General features: G+C 43.2%; 1 protein-coding gene across 1 annotated transcript in view; it reads right to left on the minus strand.

Moving 5' to 3' along the window:
• Window positions 1-1,614: 1,614 nt before the first annotated feature.
• The window catches only part of LOC138976231 (BRCA1-associated protein-like), a 29,701-nt gene continuing 6,297 nt past the window's right edge, over window positions 1,615-25,018 (minus strand). Inside the window, exons 5-15 of the mRNA XM_070349065.1 lie at window positions 24,353-24,434; window positions 23,309-23,422; window positions 19,728-19,793; window positions 15,310-15,392; window positions 14,703-14,778; window positions 13,823-13,890; window positions 12,513-12,693; window positions 10,686-10,775; window positions 7,296-7,409; window positions 4,830-4,976; window positions 1,615-2,149 (exon numbers count right to left, since the gene is read on the minus strand). Coding sequence (XP_070205166.1) covers window positions 1,973-2,149; window positions 4,830-4,976; window positions 7,296-7,409; window positions 10,686-10,775; window positions 12,513-12,693; window positions 13,823-13,890; window positions 14,703-14,778; window positions 15,310-15,392; window positions 19,728-19,793; window positions 23,309-23,422; window positions 24,353-24,434 — 1,198 coding nt within the window. The 3' untranslated portion in view covers window positions 1,615-1,972. The remainder of the gene's footprint in view (window positions 2,150-4,829; window positions 4,977-7,295; window positions 7,410-10,685; window positions 10,776-12,512; window positions 12,694-13,822; window positions 13,891-14,702; window positions 14,779-15,309; window positions 15,393-19,727; window positions 19,794-23,308; window positions 23,423-24,352; window positions 24,435-25,018) is intronic.

A 25,018-nucleotide genomic window follows, 5' to 3' on the forward strand; every position in this document is an offset into this window, starting at 1 on the left:
CTCACCTGTGATTTGTAAATGGAATCCCGAAGGCCGTAGGGATTCCATTTACAAATCACAGGTGAGACAATTTAGGCACACCCCGACATGTTGAAAGCAGCAGGTCGATATTGTAATTGTAAATCTATCCATTCAAAGGATCTTTCTTTTTGGATGTGAAGTGGCACCTCAATTCATCAATTTTATTCATGACTTGTCACGTACTTACCATCGCCTTCGGTGAAAGTATAGTCCCATGGAATTACGATGTGCTTAGCACATTATAATTCGCTTGAGGTTATTATGTGCTTTTCTATATTTTACAGACTGACTTTTCCATGGCTTGTTCCTTTTGAGAAGTCTGCAAAGGCCGAATCACAAAGTGACGTTCTCGCTAGAACAATTCGTCATTCATTATAACATGACGTCACATCCTTTTCATGTCTCGGTCACCAAATTGCGTACATGCTGTCTTCCATTTCCCTTGATTTGTCTATCGTTCGTGCGCATGACCAACCGGCTGGCAGAAACTATTGCAGTCATGGCGACACGTGAAACACATGACTTGTATTGATACGCTTGCCAGGAAGTGTACATTGAGGCAGATCCATTTGGAGGTGAGACACGCTGATTGCCTGACCGCTGAGTGATTGCATTGACCAATCAAAATGTCAAATTAACAAAGAAGGATTTACAATTCACAATAATAACGATTGTGTTGACAGCACAGAATCTTTCAAAAAAATCCACCTACCTCCCTGCTTTGTTGAAAAGCAGTTTTAGAACAAAACAGAGAATGTAATTTAATTTAATCTTAACTTCAGAATGGTACATGTACCAACCATGTTGACAGTATATAACCTTTTACAAAAACAGACAAAAACTCATCGTATGAAAGAACAAAATCACAGAAATAATCCAAGTTTGGTGCAATATTAACATGTCAGCGCATTCCCTCATACACTCTTCGCATAAACTTGCCTCCATGACATTTGTGAGGCCACAAAAAAATCTGAATAATAAACCCACCTCCCCCTCATCAGAGAGAGAGAGAGAGAGAGAGAGAGAGAGAGAGAGAGAGAGAGAGAGAGAGAGAGAGAGAGAGAGAGAGAGAGAGAGAGAGAGAGAGAGAGAGAGAGAGAGAGAGAGAGAGAGAGAGAGAGAGAGAGAGAGAGAGAGAGAGAGAGAGAGAGAGAGAGAGAGAGAGAGAGAGAGAGAGAGAGAGAGAGAGAGAGAGAGAGAGAGAGAGAGAGAGAGAGAGAGAGAGAGAGAGAGAGAGAGAGAGAGAGAGAGAGAGAGAGAGAGAGAGAGAGAGAGAGAGAGAGAGAGAGAGAGAGAGAGAGAGAGAGAGAGAGAGAGAGAGAGAGAGAGAGAGAGAGAGAGAGAGAGAGAGAGAGAGAGAGAGAGAGAGAGAGAGAGAGAGAGAGAGAGAGAGAGAGAGAGAGAGAGAGAGAGAGAGAGAGAGAGAGAGAGAGAGAGAGAGAGAGAGAGAGAGAGAGAGAGAGAGAGAGAGAGAGAGAGAGAGAGAGAGAGAGAGAGAGAGGAGAGAGAGAGAGAGAGAGAGAGAGAGAGAGAGAGAGAGAGAGAGAGAGAGAGAGAGAGAGAGGAGAGAGAGAGAGAGAGAGAGAGAGAGAGAGAGAGAGAGAGAGAGAGAGAGAGAGAGAGAGAGAGAGAGAGAGAGAGAGAGAGAGAGAGAGAGAGAGAGAGAGAGAGAGAGAGAGAGAGAGAGAGAGAGAGAGAGAGAGAGAGCCCGTTCTCTCAAACGATGAAAATAATCTTCACAACCCAACAGCGTTTTGATCAAGACTTTGCTTTCTGTCAGTCAGCCAGCCGAATAACTGTGTTGGAAAAATTCCACACACAAAAAAAACCATACACAGGCACCTATCATATCTGCGTTTCTTGCTACGTTTTTGGCCAACATGGCAGGTGACCTGTCATGACAGGAAACTGTGTAACTGTGTTGGAAAAATCCCCCACACAAATACACATCTCATCGGCGTTTCTTGCTTCGTTTCTTGCCACCAGACTCGGGAGAAGCAGCGGCGCCGACTATCACCTGGCCGTCTTGGAGCTCTTCCTGCGAGATTTCCGTGGTGTTGGCAAGTTTCTGCTGGGCCTCCAGGTAAAACATGACGTCACGCAGCTGTTCCCGTAGTTCACTGATCTCCTGGGAACATTGTCAAAGATTAGAGTTACACACAGTAACTTTTTATCTCCATTCACTGATTTTTCATTTTCATGTTCATTGCTTTATTGCCCCATCGCTGGGAAATTCGGGTCGCACCCTCCCAGTGGAAAGCTAGAAGCAACGGAGTCGCGCTACCCAGGTGTAAAAGACCTTGGCCATTCTGCAATAAGTGCAGGTGGCTGACTACACCTAAACACGCAGACACCTGGGTAGCGCGACTCCGTGTTTAGGTGTAATCAGCCACCTGCCCTTATTGCAGAATGACCGAGGTCTTTTACGTGCCATTGTGATGACACGAGGGTGTGACATGGCTTCCGTCTCTGGGTCTGCACATAAAGTTGACCCGTGTCCGTCCCGGCCCGGATGATGGCATGTAAAACATCATAGCGAATATAATAATAATAACAATGAGGATACTCATTAAATCCTAAAAGCGCCTCACAAAAACATACATTAATACATTATTCTGTACACAATTTCCAAATCAACATCAGACATGAGAATGGAAAATGATCAAACAGGAGCAAAAGGTTTTGCCAAATCCAAAATAAGACAAAACGTAAAAGATTTTGACAGTTTTTCTTAATCCTGATGTAAGTGAAAAAGGGAAATTGATTTACACATGAGGAGTGTTGCTTGTATTGGTTTTATGTACGTCCGTATATTTTCTGTGATACATTGTATGCTATGATTTTTTTTGCAATGATGTTTAGCCATAGTCCGTTATACGCGTAGGTGTGCGAGAATATGTAAGCGCAGTGCTTTAAAGATGTCCATGTGGGAATGTGTAAGTGGGCGTAGTCGAATGTCCATGTGGGAATGTGTAAGTGGAGCATATAAGAATGCCCATGTGTGAATATGTAAGTGGAGCGTTTAAGAATGTGTAAGTGGGCGTAGTCGAATGTCCATGTGTGAATGGGTAAGTTGAGCGTATAAGAATGTCCATGTGTGCGATGTGTAAGTGAGACATGGATGTGTTCATGACTGAATGCGTAAGCACAATGCAAGGAATGGTCAGAGAGGTATGTGGGAGGTGTGTTTATAACCTGCCCTGTTATATAGTGCTATATGTCTTATGTAAAAACAATGTCCTGTCTGTATTATTGTTATGTACCACGCCTGAATTTCTCTATGAGATAATAAAGTATTCTTATTCTTATTCTTACAGCTTCAAAATCAATTAAATGTGTTAATTTTCCATATTCAACAAGAACACCCAGACAGGTTTCAAAAGGAGGAGTTCCTCCAAACCTGAACATTGTCAAAGATTAGTGTTACACACAGTGACTGTTTATCTCCATTCACTGATGTCATGTAAAACATCAAAGCGAATATAATTTTAAAAAAAGTGTTGCTTTTATATCTACTGGTCCCTAGTTCATTGACCTCCTGTCATAATAGTGGGAGATTAGTGTTACACACAGCAACTTCTTCCTTCGTTCACTGATGTCATGTAAAACATCAAAACGAATATGATAGAAAAGATCATGTGACATGGGAGATAATGCAAGCAAGTGTTCCCAACATTTACTGGTTTGCTGCAAATACCAGTATCTGTTAAGCCTGATAATAATTGGGCAAAGTCGATTGCGCAAAGTCTACTTGACGAAGCTCGCTGCACCAAGCTTTGGCCTTGACTTTTCGGTAAAAAGAGAGTGTAAAGTCTTTGCGAAGTCAATTTCAGGCTCAATTGTGACCCTCCACCACGAAATGAGTCGCATGTCACCTTTGCATGATTTTCTTTTTTTTTTAACATTTTCTTAAACATTTTTTTCTGGTCTATCCAGTGGTGAAAATCGTTTTAGAAAAGCGAGTTATAAGCCTGTGACTAAGGTGGCCCTCACGCTGACCCCTGACACCTCCCGGAAGTATATTAGGCCAAGTGCAGAACGGCACGAGGTGACATCCGACTCATTCTGTGGTGGAGGGTCACAAGTAGGGAAGCCGCCTATAATATTAAAAACATCTTATCATTGCAGATGACAGGATTGTATTTTTAGACCATTCACTACTGCATTAGCAAAAACACAAACAAAAGTGAAGAGAAAGAAAAAAATAATAAGAAAAATTGCAGTGCAAAAAAAAAAAAGAAGCTACAAAGTCAAACTTCTCTCCGACTGAAGAACAAACAGATCTCCAGATTTAGCCCAAAGTGAGGTTAGTCGTTACACTGAATGCTTCTCAGAATGTTCACTCTTCTTTCAGTACTGTAGAACCCCCCCCCCCCCCCCCCCCCTTTTAAGACCTAAACAAATCTGAGAAAATCGGGTCTTAAAAAGGGGGAGTCTTAAAATGGAGGTAGATTTACAGAGGATATGAACAGAAAGGCTGTACAAGCAAGGTCTTGAAAGGGGGTCTTAACAGGGGGGTTCCACTGTATGATACCTCACATTCACAGGGCTCATTTGCAAGAAACCTGCAAACACAAATACAGTGGTACCTGTGATGAAAGGACACCCTTTGGACCAGGTAAAAGTGTCCCTACATTACAGGTGGCCTGTCATGACAGGTATATGTTGATAGAAATAATAGAAGGGACTACAAAAGGTGTCCTTTTAAGGGAGGTGTCCTCTTATCGGAGGGGCCACACATCACAGGTATCACTGTACATGCACACAGAACATGAAAAGCAACCAAGAAAACAACGTCTTCACCATACCTTTTCTTTGGACTCCGTGAGGTCCTTGACGGTGGTCTCCAGGGCGGTGACTCTCTTCTGCCAGATCTGCTGGTTCTCCATCAGACACTTGTTCATGTCTCTCTCCTCCTGGAGCTCTTCCAGCACCTTCTTCAGCTTGCCGTGCATCTGTGTGACACAGACATACAGATATAATACACATCTACTGTGTCACACAGACATACAGATATAATACAGATCTACTGTGTCACACAGACATATGGATATAATACACATCTGGACCAGTATTCAGGAAGCCTTATTAGCAGCATTTGACTGCATGGTGGCACTGTTTGAGCTTTAAAGTCGCCCTAAATGCCATTCATCAAACCCAGTTTCATCCCGCCAGTCACGTGACGGCTGTAAAGTTACCGGACCCACTCTCGCCGCTACAATCGCAAGAAGCGAGGTGACGACCATGATAGCTAAAGACGTTCCAACTTGGTGACGTAAATAGCTGAAAAAATAGGAATTTAGAGCCTTTTAGCTAAAAAGGTGGTAGCCGTTAACACCACTTCAAATTTCCCACTACTTATGAATTGGCCTCCTGCTGGTTCTCCATCCGACACCTGTTCATGTCCCTCTCCTCCTGTCCTCTAGATAAGAAATGTATTTGTTAGTACCGTACTTTCCGGGTTACAAGGCGCTACAGCGCATAAGGCGCACCCCCTTCTTTTTAAACGAAATTGTAATCCAGTCACCCATTGGGCGCAGGGGGCCGATAGGGCGCACCAAAATTAAAAAAGTATACCGGTAACAAACGGTGGAAGAATGAAAATAAGCCGCACATCAAAGGAAGAATACAGAGTGGAAATATGTGTGCTCTGTGTGTGCGGCCAGATCAAAGGCAGGTCCATTGTGATAGCGGGGTTGCCTTGTTTAGACACTGACCTTCTTCCCAGGGGTCAATGACCCAGTTTTTGCTATGAGAGGTGTTTCCCCTGTCATAGATCTGAGAGAGGAAACACTTCCTGCACCGGGGTCAGTGACCGAGTTTAACCTATGGGGCGGTCTCTTTGATGTCTTGAGAGGAAACTTGGCCAGGGTAGTACCTAGTAGCTGAAACATGCATTATCACAAGTTGTTTGCCTGGTACTCAGGCGGTCTCTTTGATTTGTTTCGTATTTCATACACCGATTAGGCGCTTCGTTATACAAGACGCAGGGGTCAAACTCGAGGAAAAAAGTCGCGCCTTATGACCCGGAAAGTACGGTACATTTATTTCAATATCAATAATGTTTTAGTCTTCCGTGTGTCTTCATGTTTATGGACCACCAATGTAATTTCTCAGATTTGAGATAATACAGTTAATTTGATTTGATTTGATTTGATTCTAGCACCTTCTTCTGCCTGCCGTGCATCTGTGTCACACAAACATATAGATGTACAGTGGTACCAGCGATGCGGGGCGCCTACGATGAGAGGACACCTCCCATGAAAGGACACGTTCTGTTGTCCCTTTGTAAACCAAAACATATCTGTCATGAAAGGCCACCTGCCATGTAGGAACACTTTTGGCCGGTCCCAAGGGTGTCCTTTTATCGCAGGTACCACTGAAGTACAGATGTGCCTGCAATGAACGCCGGCTGATGAAAGAACACAGAAAAAATTTATCATTGTGCAGAAGTAACTGTTATGTCGCCCTGTGTTTCCTGCAAAAAACATGCTTCCAACCAGTGTCTGTACTGGACAAATATAGATCCTCTGATCAGAGGACACCTCTCAAAAAGGGACATCTTTCAACTGTGTGAAAACTTTATTTGAGATATTCGACGGACGGCAGACAAGAAAATGCACCTTAAATAAAAACTGGTCTCACCTGCATGCCTTTTTCACAATGTCTGTATTGGACGAATATGGATTCTCTGATCAGAGGACACCTCTCAGTAAGGGACATCTTTCAACTGTGTGAAAACTCTATTTGAGAGATTCGACGGGAGACCAAAAAATGCACCATAAATAAAAACTGGTCTCACCTGCATGCCTTTTTCGCAATGTCTGTATTGGACGAATATGGATTCTCTGATCAGAGGACACCTCTCAGTAAGGGACATCTTTCAACTGTGCGAACACTTTATTTGAGATATTGGACGGCAGACACAAAAATGAACCATAAATAAAAACTGGTCTCACCTGAGTGCACTTTTTCGCAGTGTCTGTACTGGATGAATATGGATTCTCTGATCAGAGGACACCTCTCAATAAGGGACATCTTTCAACTGTGTGAAAACTCTATTTGAGATATTCGACGGCAGACCAAAAAATGCACCATAAATAAAAACTGGTCTCACCTGCAGGCCTTTTTCGCAATGTCTGTACTGGACGAATATGGATTCTCTGATCAGGGGACACCTCTCAATAAGGGACATCTTTCAACTGTGGGAAAACTGTATTTGAGAGATTCGACGGGAGACCAAAAAATGCACCATAAATAAAAACTGATCTCACCTGCGTGCACTTTTTATCAAGCGCATGCTTTTCTTTGGTGAGTTCAGACAGACGCGATGCAACTTGACCTTTCTCCGACCTCACGCAGGTCAGCTCATCCTCCGCCTCCTTCACCTGTCACATCGTCATGGAAACCATCACTCATCCAAATGCTCAGAATAATTAAGAAACAAACAATATAGTACACAAAGATAGTTAAGAAACAAACAATGTAGTAGAGTACATAAAAATAGTTAAGATAATAAGAAACAAACAATACAGTACACAAAGATAGTTAAGAAACAAACAATACAGTTCAGTACACAATTCAAGATAATCAAATAAAAGAAAAAAGTAATATAAAGGAAAATCAGTAAAGAAAAATATAGCCCAAAGGTAAGCAAGCTTACACAGACACACACACTGCTCATACTTTCTTTAACATTTGAATTCTTCCTTGAAGAGAAAACAGCCTTTAATAAACAGACACCAACATTTGTAATTGTGTACCAAAACACCCCCTGAGATTTCTGACAGCTTTCCAGTTTCAAACCCATATGATAACTTCTCTACTGTGTTATCTTCACTCTATAATTTTGTTTTTCTCTTAGTAAGCTTTTTTTTTTTTGTATCCAGGGAGGGAAGGGGTGGGGGAGGGTGCAACTTGAAGTTTCATTGCACAATTCAAAGAGTCAACCTTGAAAAGGGAAGGGAAGCAACCCACATACAATCAATCAATCAATCAATCAATCAATCAATCAATCAATATGAGGCTTATATCGCGCGTATTCCGTGGGTACAGTTCTAAGCGCAGGGATTTTTTTATTTATTATTATTCTCTTTTTTTATGCAATTTATATCGCGCACATATTCAAGGCGCAGGGATTTATTTATGCCGTGTGAGATGGAATTAGTTTACACAATACATCACGCATTCACATCGGCCAGCAGATCGCAGCCATTTCGGCGCATATCCTACTATACAGTGAACTCCATGTGCAGTGACCTCAGATCTCACTAACAGTTTGGCTGTACAGTGGAACCCCCTTTTAAGACCTTCAAAAGTCTTAGAAAATCAGGTCTTAACCCATTTGGCCCCGGAGCGCCCGCTGTTTTTCTGCAGTGGCTGACCGCGGAGCGCCCGCTACCAGCCGCTAAACACGTGTCTCAGTAGGGCGCAGCCATTGTTGTTGTTATAAACGAGACTCTCGCGGACGAGACTTCGTTGTTTTCGCGACTTCCTTCCGGTTATGCACATGTTTTCTTCTTGAAAATTGGTTCACTGTGAGAGGAGTAGCGATTTTTTGAAACTTCGAAATGGATACACGATCAAACGCAGAGTTTTGGTACGACTTCATGGGGGACTCAGACGATGACAACGATGTTTTTCAGGGATTTATGGACTTAGACCTGTGTAAGGGACACTGTTTTGCTCAGTTTCATTTGGAACTGCTGCAGTAGCAGCCTTCTGCAGCTTTTTCTTTTGTGGAGGTTGGACCCTTGCTGCAAGTCTGTGTGTTTTCAACAGTCTGACACTGTTTTGAAAGAGTATAAGAGACCAGACACTGATGTTGGTGCTTGCGTGAAAGTGAAATTTTGTACTTCTGATTTTTTTTAATACATTCCTGTGCTGTGTAGCTGCAAAAAAAAACAAGAAGAGCAAACGCTCGATCGAGTCACTTTCGCAGTTCTGAATATTATATGAGGCATCAGATGGACAGGAAGAAATTGCTATTCACAACACAATGAGTCACGTTCACATAAAATTTGAGCCCGGTCACTTTTATAGTTTCCGAGAAAAGCCCAACGTTAAGTTGTGTGTTGCCGAACAGAAAAGGCTAGTTATCTCCCTTGTTTTTCTGATAACGTTCGTAAAAGGCTACAGATGTAAATACTTTGATGTAAAGAATAATCCTACAAAGTTTCAATCACATCCGATGAACTTTGTCAAAGATATAAAATGTCTAATTTTTCCTTTGACGCTGACCTGTGACCTTGAAAAAGGTCAAAGGTCAACGAAACCATCGTTAAAGTGTAGAGGTCATTGGAGGTCACGACTAAACAAAATATGAGCCGGATCGCTTTGATAGTTTCCGAGAAAAGTCCAACGTTAAGGTGGTGTCTACGGACGGCCGGCCGGACGGCCGGCCGGCCGGATGGCCGGCCGGACAGACTAACACTGACCGATTACATAGAGTCACTTTTTCTCAAGTGACTCAAAAATTGTATTTGAAGGAATGATGTTTTGTGCATCAAGAAAAAATACACAGGTGAGTCAAACTTTTCAAACAGCATTTTATTTCATTTTTTAAATGTTTGTACAAGTGACATGTGACGGAATTACTTCCCTGTACATGGGATTTCATAGTAAAATGGCTGCCGCTGGCCTGGGGTCAAATGGGTTAAAAAGGAGGGAGTCTGAAATTGGAGGTAAATTTGTAAATTTACAGAGGCTATGAACAGAATATCTGAAAAAGCAAGGTCTTAAAATGGAGGAAGTCGTAAATTGGGGGGGGGGGGGGGGGGGAGGGGGGGTGAGGGGGGTGGGGGGTCTTAAAAGGGGGGGTTCCACTGTACTGAGCAACACACTCTTTCTCCGTAAGTTCACAGGCAGAACATGAATCAAGAATATTTCACAGTACACTTGCTAAGCATGGCAGGGCAACAGCTGGACAGAGGCAGAAAGAACAGCCCAGATCGAGGCAGAGCAGAGTGTGACCGAGAAACGTCATCAATGGACTATGCTCCGCTGGGGGCAAAGGGTCTATGTGAACAAGTAAGTACAGTGGTACCTGCCATGCGGGGCCCCTGCGTTGGGAGGACACCTCCCTTAAAAGGACACATTCTGTAGACCCTTTCTCTACTATCTTGACCTTCTTCTTCTTCTTCTGCGTTCGTGGGCTGAAACTCCCACGTACACAACGTGTTTTTTGCACGAGTGGAAGTTTACGTGTATGACCGTTTTTTACCCCGCCATTTAGGCAGCCATACGCCGCTTTCGGGGGAAGCATGCTGGGTATTTTCGTGTTTCTATAACCCACCGAACTCTGACATGGATTACAGGATCTTTTTCGTGCGCACTTGGTCTTGTGCTTGCGCGTACACACGGGGGTGTTCGGACACCGAGGAAAGTCGGCACACAAATTTGACTCTGAGAAATAAATCTCTCGCCGAACGTGGGGACGAACTCACGCTGACAGCGGCCGACTGGATACAAATCCAGCGTGCTACCGACTGAGCTACATCCCCGCCCTATATTATCTTGACCAAAGTATACCTGTCATGACAGGCCACCTGCTATGTAGGGACACCTTTGCCTGGTCCCAAGGGTGTCCTTTCATCACAGGTACCACTGTACAATACACTTACTACGCATGACAACAATAATATTGCAAGGAAAGTCAATCTCACCCTCAAATTGGCCTCTTTGGTCTCCTCAACAATTTTCTCTTCAAAGTAACGCCTCTGAGATTCCAACTGCGTGGTAAGAAGGTATGTGTACTGAAACAGAGAACAGAATCAATGAAATATTTTAAACCAGTAGCTGTTTTTCATCAATGCGGAAACAAAACACAATTTATTCATTAACAAAATGCTATGAAACAAACTCTGATGGGATTTGGGGCAAAAAAACAACAACAAATGAGCTAAATTTCAATCCATTTAAAAAAGAATAATGAGAGACGAGGAAAAAAACACATGAAGACAAACGGTTTAATTCAATTAAAAAGTCAACTTCAGAACAAACTAGCACCTATCCTTCATAAAAAAAACATCCCCCAAAAAACAACAGATCTCATTAGGATTATTTCTTCACTGCAGTGATACCTGCAATGAAAGTTTAAAAATAAGCACAGAACAAACTAGTTCCTATCCACCGCACAAAATCGACAGATTCAATTCTTTTATTTTTGTTTCTACACTACAGTGGAACCCCCCTTTTAAGACCCCCCCCCCCCCATTTTAAGACTCCAACCTTTTCAAGACCTCTATTTTCTCAAATTTTCTGTTCATACATAACCTGTGTCAAATTACCCCCATTTTAAGACTCCAACCTTTTCAAGACCTCTATTTTCTCAAATTTTCTGTTCATACATAACCTGTGTCAAATTACCCCCATTTTAAGACTCCAACCTTTACAAGACCTCTATTTTCTCAAATTTTCTGTTCATACATAACCTGTGTCAAATTACCCCCATTTTAAGACTCCAACCTTTTCAAGACCTCTATTTTCTCAAATTTTCTGTTCATACATAACCTGTGTCAAATTACCCCCATTTTAAGACTCCAACCTTTTCAAGACCTCTATTTTCTCAAATTTTCTGTTCATACATAACCTGTGTCAAATTACCCCCATTTTAAGACTCCAACCTTATCAAGACCTCTATTTTCTCAAATTTTCTATTCATACATAACCTGTGTCAAATTACCCCCATTTTAAGACTCCAACCTTTTCAAGACCTCTATTTTCTCAAATTTTCTGTTCATACATAACCTGTGTCAAATTACCCCCATTTTAAGACTCCAACCTTTTCAAGACCTCTATTTTCTCAAATTTTCTGTTCATACATAACCTGTGTCAAATTACCCCCATTTTAAGACTCCAACCTTTTCAAGACCTCTATTTTCTCAAATTTTCTGTTCATACATAACCTGTGTCAAATTACCCCCATTTTAAGACTCCAACCTTTTCAAGACCTCTATTTTCTCAAATTTTCTGTTCATACATAACCTGTGTCAAATTACCCCCATTTTAAGACTCCAACCTTTTCAAGACCTCTATTTTCTCAAATTTTCTGTTCATACATAACCTGTGTCAAATTACCCCCATTTTAAGACTCCAACCTTTTCAAGACCTCTATTTTCTCAAATTTTCTGTTCATACATAACCTGTGTCAAATTACCCCCATTTTAAGACTCCAACCTTTTCAAGACCTCTATTTTCTCAAATTTTCTGTTCATACATAACCTGTGTCAAATTGCCCCCATTCTAAGACACCCTCCTTTTTAAGACCTCTATTTTCTCAAATTTTCTGTTCATACATAACCTGTGTAAAATTGACCCCATTTTAAGACTCCAACCTTTTCAAGACCTCTATTTTCTGTTCATACATAACCTGTGTAAAATTGCCCCCATTCTAAGACACCCTCCTTTTTAAGACCGATTTTCTCAGAGTTTTGGAGGTCTTAAAAGGGGGGTTCCACTGTACCTTCATCTAACTTGCTTCACACATTTACCTCTAACGTTATGGAGTCCAGTTTTTCCTCCTGAATGACGCGCCCCCCTTCATCCACCTGCACCAGTTTGCCGTCGGACTTGTTCTGGGCCAAGCGGTGCACGTAGTTGTCCCCAGCGTAGTCCCACACGCGGTTCGTACCCAGCTGCATGGCGTACGTGTGGTTTGTTTCCTGGAAATGCCTGTGGACGGTAAAGCAGTAGACCTTTGTTGGAAGAGTCGAGAATGCAGTAAAACTGTCAACTATTCACTCCAAACCAATTTTCAAACGAACCATATGACTGAGACAAAAATCAATCAATCAATCAATATGAGGCTTATATCGCGCGTATTTCGTGGGTACAGTTCTAAGCGCAGGGATTTATTTATTTTTATTTTTTTAATTTTTTTTTTATGCAATTTATATCGCGCACATATTCAAGGCGCAGGGATTTATTTATGCCGTGTGAGATGGAATTTTTTTACACAATACATCACGCATTCACATCGGCCAGCAGATCGCAGCCATTTCGGCGCATATCCTACTTTTCACGGCCTATTATTCCAAGTCACACGGGTATTTTGGTGGACATTTTTATCTATGCCTATACAATTTTGCCAGGAAAGACCCTTTTGTCAATCGTGGGATCTTTAACGTGCACACCCCAATGTAGTGTACACGAAGGGACCTCGGTTTTTCGTCTCATCCGAAAGACTAGCACTTGAACCCACCACCTAGGTTAGGAAAGGGGGGAGAAAATTGCTAACGCCCTGACCCAGGATCGAACTCGCAACCTCTCGCTTCCGAGCGCAAGTGCGTTACCACTCGGCCACCCAAAATGACTTGTTTGAGTTCTTTGCTTAACATCTAATGTTGCACTACTCCAATTTAAGCACTCCAGCACTAAGCTCATTGTAAAATGCTTCACCACTAAAACAGGGTAACTGCGCCTTCTTCCGAAGATGAAGCACTTTCTTTTTTTTGGTACTGAAACAGGTTTTCACATGCAAAACAGCAAAATCTGAATGCATGAATGTAGGTTTTAACTGCAGTATTTAGCTCTGAAGACTACCAAGGATGTCGTTCAGAGGCAATAGCACAACAGCTGTTTTTTTTATATAAAATAGAATAAATAAATACACACTCTCTCAGAGCTAAATCATAGAGGTGTTCAGCTTTTTCCAAACAAGATACTAAGGATTTCTGTGACTTACCACTAGTATTCATGGATTCTGCAAATCTAAACTGTGCCCAAACCATGACTTAATGTGAACAAGATAATAAAGAACAACAAGAACAGCAACAACAGACTTTGACCTGAACAAACATACTTGTAAGCATGAAGGCCCACATATCTTCCACAGCCAACACTCCCACAAATGAGACAGATCCATAAACTCTGCAACATGACACAGAGAACATGTTCTCAAATCAATCAATCAATCAACCAATCAATCAAGCAATCAATATATCAGAGAGAGAGAGAGAGAGGAAAGAGAGAAAGAGGGAGTGAAAGAGGGGGGTGGGAGAGAGAGAGAGAGAAAGACAGAGAGAGAGAGAGAGAGAGAGAGAGAGAGAGAGAGAGAGAGAGAGAGAGAGAGAGAGAGAGAAAGAGAGGAAAGAAAAGAGAGTGGACAAGCAATAAAGGGAAGTAATCCACTCTTTTTTAATCAATCAAGAACACATGAAATAAAAGGACAGTTCTGGCTGGTCAAAGGGAGTTTTTCAAGATCGCTACTATTGCACAGTAGTCTCTCTGGTCTAACTTTAAGACCTAACAAACAAAAAACAAGCTCACAAAATACACTGACAACATAAGGTCTCCAAGGAGAGGTACTCTTACAACAGAGCTGAATCTACAGATTATACCAAGAATTAATCTGAGAAATCAAAGTCTTAAAGCTAAATAGACGATGTTCGGAAATAACTTTTGCTGCAAAAAAAAAAGAGGGCAAACAAACCCGTGTGACAAAGTAGGCCAATCACTAGCGAGCGGCTTGTTGCTGAGCGTTGTCACAGAGCACGTGTAAGACACGCAGCTCAATAGTGATTGGCCTATTTTGTCACGCGGTTTTGTTTGCCCCGGTTTTTTTCCGCAGCATAAGTTATTTCCGGAATTCCTCTATTGAAGTTTTCAGTGTGTTCAAAGCCCAAATCAACTGTAACGTCAGAGAAAGAGTTTTCCAGTCAGACAACGTGTTGTGACCTTACCTCCTGCGAACCACACTGCATGCAGAGCTGGTCTGGCACCTCCTCCGGTGTCTGGCAGTATCTACACACCGGGCACCTACAAACACACGCAGCAACAACCTCATCTTTAGAAAACAAGTCATTGCTAAAGTACAGCGCTTTTTGTTCTGACACCCCTAAAAATGATGCAAAAAGTCCCGTTTTTGACCGCTCTTGCGATTGGCACCTGCACCAGTAGGAATAGCATAGCACACGAAATACGCAAGCTAGCTGAACAAATCAACCTGTTCAGGGTAGATAATTGATTTGAATTTCTTTTCATATGTAAAAGGTGGCAAAATTTTGCCGATTGCGATTTTTTGTCGATTTTTATTTGGGCCCTTCCGTTTTTGTCTGGTCGAATTTGAGGGTACCCTTATTTGAGCGGCGGTCACGTGATACCTGTAAAATATATCTATTAATCCAAAAAGTGATCCTAATAGTTCAATAAACGGCCTTAACAGACATATTAAGTTTTAATGAAATGACAGGAGAATGAATGCTTTTATTTGGGTGCAAAATTTGTTGCAATAATTTTTGGGCCAAGTTTATTACCCAAGTTAAATAAAGAATTGTCGTTGTCACTTACGTGGTGTCGCCCCACTGGGCTAGACAGGACATGTGGAAGGAATGGTTACACAGCACGGTCAACACACCGTCCACCGACTCTTCCTGAAAATGACATCGGATGCATCACTTACTGTATTCAAGTCTGCATAGCCATGTGTGTGTCTGTGTGCGTTTGATGGTGTGTGTATGAGTGTGCGAGAGAGAGAAGAGAGGAAGGGGAGAGAGAGGGAGAGAGGGAGAGAGGGGGAGAGAGAGAGAGAGAGAGAGAGAGAGAGAGAGAGAGAGAGAGAGATGATGATGGAACTTTATTTTTCAAGGATAGAGGTTTAAGGCGACGCCTTTTCTTACAACCGGTCCTTACTTCTAATACAAATATCTAATAAATGATAAACAAGTAAAGCAACATGACAAATAAACAAAGTAAACGAACGAACCAGCAAACAATCGACAAGTAAGCAAACAAGCAAATAAACATAAACAATAAAATGGCAAAGTAAGCAACATACAAATCGAAAGCGAAAACATGCAACATGTTAACACATGGAAAGTGATCGACGGTAAAATTCACACGATTGTCACGTTTCAATATATCACTTAAGGTGATTATGAACCGGTTAATTACTACTAATTAACTAACCACACCACGATCCACTCTCGCAGTCATACAATTAAATAGAGTCAACAAAAGGATAAGTTTCAGACGCCTGTTTATGTATAAACTCACCACCTCCCTCGAGCCTTCACTCAAAATATGTTCCTTTTACGTTCTCAACACGTAAAAAACCCGTGATCACTGACAAAATGCCAGTAGTATATAGAAAATTATAGTAACACGCTGATCCCGTGTAAATACAGTCAAATGAGAATGTTCTGTTCAAAAAGCTCTAGTTCATGCAGGGGTCACACACCCCACGTTGTCACTACTCCAATGAAATCACAGATAAGAAAAGACAACGGTGGTCAACGGGGTGCGTAAGACACGGTGCACTTAGCTTTCTTTCTGTATGCTGGTTAGCCGGTATGCTGGTTAGCCGGGTTGCTGGTTAGCCGGTTCGCTGGTTAGCCGGGTTGCTGGTTAGCCGGTTCGCTGGTTAGCCGGTCTGCTGGTTAGCCGGTTAGCGTAGCTTCCTCAGGTCCCAGCTCCAACGTCTGCAGCTAGCAGTGTCCCGCCAAAGGCAGCCGTGCAGCGGTTACAGGAAAACGAACCGAAACGAACGAAGGCTGCAAACAGAAAGCATCGGTGCACTAAACATGTCAGCTACCCCTCACCCACCACCTTAAAACATGTCATCTTTAAATATCTCATCGAGCACGTGGGCCTGCACAAAACGGACTTTTTACAACAACAAAACAGCCATTTTCCGTCCTTCTCTCCCTATCTGCAAAAACCATATACAGATTAGTATTTTAGCGTCACAGAGAGTAAATTATGCGCTAACCTGGAAAGAACAACAGAGAGTATTTCATTCCACAAACACAGACTCATCAACAGCGTTAAATAATGATTTATTACCTCAAAAGCCTATGATTGTACTCTCATGGAAGCAAAAATCCGCTTCCTCCCTGGAACAGCCTCTGTTCGTCAACAGTGACCAAAAACGTCCAGAACCCCTTGTCGAATCCTTATGCGAAAGCCATCGCCGACGAAGGAAAGTTGACGACTTGTCCTCAGCAAAATACGTGGCAGAGAGAAGAAATAATTGGTGGAAGTTCCCTTAGAGTGCCGAATATAATACTCGGTGAAAAACCATCATACTCTAGAAACTGTGTATTAGATCCTTCCCCTTCTGCCGCTGGGTGTCAAGTGCGCCGTCCTTGTGCCTCTCTCAGACAACCTAGCCAATAACACGTGACTGACCTTGTCACAAAACCAGTCCAGCTATACACAATTCTGCCTCCCCAAGCAGAAAAAAGACACGAGAAACTCAATCCCTGAAAATCCCGTGTGCGCTGTCAGCGAAAAACCGTCAGCCCTATGACAGCAGAAACCTCCACTGTAAAACTCGTGCGCAGCAAACCCTCCGTGTTCATTGAGCACTGTCAGCAAACTCTGCTGTAGCCCAATATCACGTACAGGCGCTTTCTATCATAATCGACCAAGAACAGGCACTCCACTGAGTGACACTTTCTTGGTCTCTGTCACCCGATCGTGACAACGATACCAACGTTTACACTAATGCTAATAATGATTATATGGTGTAAATGATAATGATGATGATGATGATGATGATGATGATGATGATGATGATGATGATGATGATGAAGTGATGATGGAAAATCGCAACATAAATACAGAGAGAGGGAGAGAAAGAGAAAGAGAGAGAGAGAGAGGGAGAGAAAGAGAAAGAGAGAGAGAGAGAGAGGGAGAGAAAGAAAGAGAGAGAGAGAGAGAGAGAGAGAGAGAGAGAGAGAGAGAGAGAGAGAGAGAGAGAGAGAGAGAAAGAGAGAGAGAAACTTGAACTTGAACTTGAACTTGAACTTTATTACAGGAAAGATAGCATTAGGTCCGTAGGACCTTTCTTACAGCTAGTCCTGATCTAAGCAAAATGGTTATAATCGAAATGGGAATACATAGGAACAAACTTTTTATGATGAAACGCAGACTCACGCAATAATAGTAATATAAGAATAAGATCATTTTTTACTGATATGTGATATACAGATATCACAATACGGGCAGTACAACCGTACATATATATCAGAACACACACACACACACACACACATATATACACGCACACGCACACGCACACACACAGAGAAGATCAACTAACTTATAAGGCAAGCCAACATAACACGACACACTAACCAAATAAAGGATCAGGTAGCAAAGTAAAAAAAAAAAATAAAAAAAAATAAAAAAAAAGTTCATGATCTAATATATACCATCTTACATTATGAAGGAATCACCATGCCAATATAAAATGCAGTAATACTATCTTAGATACTAGAAGGAGTAATACACGAGAATGTATTCTTATCACACCAAGTTGACGCAAGACACATACATGCACATTTTCAGAAGGATAAAAGGCACACATACGTTTGAGCAACCAGGCACATTACATTAAAGTGATGTTTGAATGTATTTTTGCAGATGTGTTTTGAATGTTTTAAGGTTACTGGTCGATTTTAAGCATGTAGGTAGGGAGTTCCAGACATAAGCTCCCGAGTATGAAAGACTAGTTTTAAATATGTCAATGCGTGGCTTCGGGCAGGCCAGATTATGCTTGAAAGTGGAATACCGAGAAGGTGTTGATTGAAACAAGTGAGTTAGATATTCGGGTGCTTGGTCATGTAGGATCTTGTGCATGAAAACTGATTTATTAAATAAAAGCTGTTGTTTAAGTTGAGGTATATTGAGGGCTGTCAGTTTTGCGTCAGTAGTTAGTGATGGGTCAGGCAGAATGAGTTTAGCTGACCTACGATGACGAGAATTTATAGTTTTGAATAATGCATCACTACAGCCATCCCAGATGACAGAGGCATAATCAATGTGAGGGAGGGAGAGGGAGAGAAAGAGGGAGAGAAAGAGAAAGAGAGAGAGAGAGAGAGAGAGAGAGAGAGAGAGAGAGAGAGAGAGAGAGAGAGAGAGAGAGAGAGAGAGAGAGAGAGAGAGAGAGAGAGAGAGAGAGAGAGAGAGAGAGAGAGAGAGAGAGAGAGAGAGAGAGAGAGAGAGGCATCTGTGACTCTTCCTGAAAATGAGATTGGATGCATCACTTACTGTATTCAAGTCTGCAAAGCCATGTGTGTGTCTGTGTGCGTTTGATGGTGTGTGTATGAGTGTGTGTGTGTGTGAGAGAGAGAGAGAGAGAGAGAGAGAGAGAGAGAGAGAGAGAGAGAGAGAGAGAGAGAGAGAGAGAGAGAGGCAGAGAGAGAGATACAGACAGAGAGAGCGAGAGAGAAAGGAGAGAAAAGAGAGACTCAGACTCAGAACTTTATTACAAAAGGATAAAGGTTTTAGGCAAAGCCTATGCTTCCAACCTGTCCTTTATACAACACATAAAGACAGACACACATTAAAAATATAAATTCAATCATATAAAATACAGAAATACATTGTATGGAATGCAACACAATGAGAGAGAGGGGACAAGAAATGCAGGGAAGTAATCCACTCTTTTGGGAGCAAATGTGAAGATAAAATATCAATTACAGAATATCACCTTCATATGCTTTATCAGCTCTGTTGCAGATAGGTTCTAGACAGTGGAGTAAGTTTCGTTACCCTTGTAACCAGATGAAAGTGGCGGTTATCAACTTCAGCAATCAGTGAGGGTAACTGATGGTTGTGTGTATGTGTTGTATGTGTGAGTGTGTGTGCATGCGTGTGTATGCGTGAGTGTGTGTGTGTCTCTGTGTGTGTGTGTGTGCGTGTGTGTGTAAAGGAGGGGTGAGAGATGTGGGGAACGTTGGGAAGATGGGGCTTTTACTGACCATTCTTTCCAGGCAAACAGGACAGTGTGGTAGCTCTGTTAAACCTGGCACAGGTAAACTGCCACCCTGAAAAACAATGAAAACAAGCTTCAGACATTTTCAAAGGTACCACTCGTCTAGACTGTTGGAGATCATTCTCAGACGTCCTGCGCACTTTAGCTATGATATCCTCTTGAGCATTTTTTAAAATGTCATGACGCCAGCAGTAGTACTTGGCTCTGAGATACAAGAAATCCAAACAATTTTGATTTTTGTTTAAGAATTGATTCTACAGCAATTTATAGGTGGTCAATAATTGTTGGAGGATTTCTTCTCTCTGTAAACAGTACAAGATTTTGATTCGTCTAATCTAAGATAATTTTAAACAACTGCAATGTACAACTACAAACCATGAAGAGAGACTAGTCCGGTGTAGGATCCGGTCCGGTCCCCCCTCTGAAGTAGTCCCCCGGGGGACCAATTCGTGGCAAAAACTGCTCTATAATGGTCCCCCCTTAGACATCCAGCCTCGTTTTTCTTGTTACAATGTTAGTAATGTTACCAGCAATTTCAGAGAAAAGAAAGGAAAGAATCAGAGACTGCTTTCATTTCTTCTTATCAGTATTTATTTATTATTCATTTTATTTCATGTGATTTTTCTTTTGAACGGCATTATAAATCAGATCTATTTTATTTTCTGCAAAATATAGTCAAACAAAGAGATTGCTGTCTGTGCACTACATAATACCGGACGAAGATATAGATTGAAAATGGCTTGAATGCCTAAGAAAAACGAGGCTGGATGTCTAAGGGGGGACCATTATAGAGCAGTTTTTGCCACGAATTGGTCCCCCGGGGGACTACTTCAGAGGGGGGACCGGACCGGATCCTACACCGGTTCCAAAAAGCACAGTGGACACCCCCTTTACAGACCTCCACAAATGTGAGAAAATCAGATCTTAAAACAGAGGGAGTCTTAACTCTTTCCGCCCTGCGCCCGACAGTTTGTCGGGCGCTCTTTAGCAGCTTTCAACACCTGTGCCCGACAAACTGTCGGGCGGTGACACGCATCTTCTCTGACCTTCTTTTTGATCTAAATATAAAGGCAGGTCACGCGCAAGGGAGGTAAATCTGTTCCCACTTCCTTCTTCTTTGTTTGGAGCAATTTGGCGAACAAAAATCGTCCGATTGAGTGTGAAATATGAGCAACCATTGCCGCTACTCGTTGAGGCAGGTTCTTGACGAGATTTTTCTCGACGATGACAGTGATTATGATGCCGAATGCGACGTTTCTTCGTCTCAATCGAGTGAAACAAGTGGTGATTTGAGTGCACAAGACCTGTGTGCGGGCTTCGATGCAAATGTGAGACAGAAACATCCTGTGACTTGTTGGAACAACTGTGACAGAGTGGTGTGTTTACATACTTTTTGGTGTTGTGTTTGTGACTTGGAAGAAGGATTTCTTTGAACTTTACACACTTCAGAAGGTACTGACGGCTACTCAACAGGTAAGAACATGCACTTATCATACAACACACACAATTTTATGTGTCTACAACTATTAGTTGCAGAGTTAGAAGCGCTTTAGTGAAGTACCCATCAGATTTGCACTACAGTGCCAAAACCCTCCAGGCTGGAGAGGCTGCTGAGCCTGCACTGCAGTCAGGGCTGTTAGGGTTAAAATGGGGGTGAATCTACACAGGTTATGAAACGGAAATCTGACAAAGCAAGGTCCTAAAAGGAGGGGAAGGGGGCGGGGATGTAGCTCAGTCAGGGCGGGGATGTAGCTCAGTCAGGGCGGGGATGTAGCTCAGTCAGGGCGGGGATGTAGCTCAGTCAGGGCGGGGATGTAGCTCAGTCAGGGAGGGGATGTAGCTCAGTCAGGGCGGGGATGTAGCTCAGTCAGGGAGGGGATGTAGCTCAGTCAGGGCGGGGATGTAGCTCAGTCAGGGCGGGGATGTAGCTCAGTCAGGGCGGGGATGTAGCTCAGTCAGGGAGGGGAAGTAGCTCAGTCAGGGCGGGGATGTAGCTCAGTCAGGGAGGGGATGTAGCTCAGTCAGTGCGGGGATGTAGCTCAGTCAGGGAGGGGATGTAGCTCAGTCAGGGCGGGGATGTAGCTCAGTCAGGGCGGGGATGTAGCTCAGTCAGGGCGGGGATGTAGCTCAGTCAGGAGAGGGGATGTAGCTCAGTCAGGGCGGGGATGTAGCTCAATCAGGGCGGGGATGTAGCTCAGTCAGGGCGGGGATGTAGCTCAGTCAGGGCGGGGATGTAGCTCAGTCAGGGAGGGGATGTAGCTCAGTCAGGGCGGGGATGTAGCTCAGTCAGGGAGGGGATGTAGCTCAGTCAGGGCGGGGATGTAGCTCAGTCAGGGAGGGGATGTAGCTCAGTCAGGGCGGGGATGTAGCTCAGTCAGGGCGGGGATGTAGCTCAGTCAGGGCGGGGATGTAGCTCAGTCAGGAGAGGGGATGTAGCTCAGTCAGGGCGGGGATGTAGCTCAATCAGGGCGGGGATGTAGCTCAGTCAGGGCGGGGATGTAGCTCAGTCAGGGCGGGGATGTAGCTCAGTCAGGGAGGGGATGTAGCTCAGTCAGGGCGGGGATGTAGCTCAGTCAGGGCGGGGATGTAGCTCAGTCAGTGCGGGGATGTAGCTCAGTCAGGGAGGGGATGTAGCTCAGTCAGGGCGGGGATGTAGCTCAGTCAGGGCGGGGATGTAGCTCAGTCAGGGCGGGGATGTAGCTCAGTCAGGAGAGGGGATGTAGCTCAGTCAGGGCGGGGATGTAGCTCAATCAGGGCGGGGATGTAGCTCAGTCAGGGCGGGGATGTAGCTCAGTCAGGGCGGGGATGTAGCTCAGTCAGGGCGGGGATGTAGCTCAGTCAGGGCGAGGATGTAGCTCAGTCAGGGCGGGGATGTAGCTCAGTCAGGGCGGGGATGTAGCTCAGTCAGGGCGGGGATGTAGCTCAGTCAGGGCGGGGATGTAGCTCAGTCAGGGCGGGGATGTAGCTCAGTCAGGGCGGGGATGTAGCTCAGTCAGGGAGGGGATGTAGCTCAGTCAGGGCGGGGATGTAGCTCAGTCAGGGCGGGGATGTAGCTCAGTCAGGGCGGGGATGTAGCTCAGTCAGGGCGGGGATGTAGCTCAGTCAGGGCGGGGATGTAGTTCAGTCGGTAGCGCGCTGGATTTGTATCCAGTTGGCCGCTGTCAGCGTGAGTTCGTCCCCACGTTCGGCGAGACATTTATTTCTCACAGTCAACTTTGTGTGCAGACTCTCCTCGGTGTCCGAACACCCCCCGTGTGTACACGCAAGCACAAGACCAAGTGCGCACGAAAAAGATCCTGTAATCCATGTCAGAGTTCGGTGGGTTATAGAAACACGAAAATACCCAGCATGCTTCCTCCGAAAACGGCGTATGGCTGCCTAAATGGCGGGGTAAAAAATGGTCATACACGTAAAATTCCACTCGTGCAAAAAAACACACGAGTGTACGTGGGAGTTTCAGCCCACGAACGCAGAAGAAGAAGAAAGGAGGGGAAGGGGGATAGGTCTTAAACTGGAGGGTCTGAAAAGGGGGGGGGGTCCATTGTATGCTGAAAATCACACCCTTACCTCCGACTCTTTGACGATTTCAATCTTGGCAACATAGACAAGGTGACACACGTCCTCCTCTATAGAGTTGAACGGCCGACTGTTGAAGTAAGAGTAAAACTCATCGGCTGAATTCTGCACAGTAAAACAGTTAAACGTAAAACACATCATTTTTCATTTAATTTTTTTTTTCATTACTTTATTGTCCCATCGCTGGTAAATTCGGGTCGCTTCCACCCAGTGGAAAGCTAGCAGCAACAGAGTCGCGCTACCCAGGTGTATGTTTGTTTTCATTTTTTTTCTCTTCATTTTCATTACTTTATTGTCCCATCGCTGGTAAATTCGGGTCACTTCCTCCCAGTGGAAAGCTAACAGCAACAGAGTCGAGCTACCCAGGTGTATGTGTGTTTAGGTGTAATCAGCCATCTGCACTTATGGCAGAATGACCGAGGTCTCTTACGTGCCACAGTGGCAACACAGGAGTGGAACAATTGGATACCGTCTCTGGGTCTGCACATGAAGTTGACCCGTGTCCCTCCCGGCCCGGATTCGAACCCGTGACCCTCAGATCACAAGTCCAGTGCTCTACCAACTGAGCTACCAGGCCCTCTCTTGTCAGACCCATCTAATTATTGTACAGTACACTACTCATTTTAGTATGTGCAGTTATTACATGTATAAACAAGACACCAAATACAGACAAAATATTTTACAAAAGATTAAAAAGTGATATGTATAACATTTTCAGTTATCTGATTAAAAAAAAAATCTATTCCTTTTTTCAGAGGGAGTAAATCTGGTTTTCACCCTTTCAGGATTATAGACATACAGAAATAATTCGTCTGTTTAATTTGAATCTTGCTCCCCAAGACCAAACACTATTAAGTAGGGTTAACGATTAAAATCTTACATTTTATTTGATTTAAAAAAAATTGTTTTTATTCCAATAGACAAATTTTCCCTAACACTATCAGGCTAAAATCCAGTTCATTCTTAATGCAGAGCCATTCTACTATAAAGGTATTGGTAATCAGGATACAAGGTGATTGAATACCTGACACTTACCTGGTTTTTAAACTTGATCAGCAGCATGTATTGATTACGTACAGCGGCTCCCCTCAAGACTTGCATGCTCTCCATGCTCTCACTGAAACCAAGCAGCAACAAGTTTATATTTTGTTTTGTTTATTGTTAAAGGTGCTTGGGTTAGATGTTGGAGATAAATCTCTCAAAATGATCACTGTGTACACACACTATAGCAAAGAATGCCATCTCTAAATTATCAAACTACGACGGAAGAAAGTATGACGCTATATAGCTATTCTGATGAACACGTGGGGGAATTCGGGGGCTGTGATTGGATGGTCTCTTCCGATCATCAAAGCATAATGCTGCGGAAGTCGGCCATTTTTCTCAATATCCAAAAGCATATTGTCGTAAACAAAGACGCATGGTTCCGGTTTCTTCCACGTGTATAAAGTACACGCATACCTCGCCAGGTTTGTTTCTGTGACTAGTCGACAGACGATGCCATTTGCTGTGTGTGTGTTTTTGTTGTTGCTTACTGTACATGACATAGCATTACGTGTAAAATCCAGTTCTTTAACAGGCAACAAACCTTGCACATTTCCAGAAGCTGCAATCTGAAGCGACCTATCTCTGATTCTAGCAGACGATATCTCCAATGTTTAACACAAAATCAGCAAACTCCTGTCACATAGAACGTCCATT

The sequence above is a fragment of the Littorina saxatilis genome, linkage group LG9, assembly GCF_037325665.1.
Source record: "Littorina saxatilis isolate snail1 linkage group LG9, US_GU_Lsax_2.0, whole genome shotgun sequence".
Taxonomy (NCBI): Eukaryota; Metazoa; Mollusca; class Gastropoda; order Littorinimorpha; family Littorinidae; genus Littorina; species Littorina saxatilis.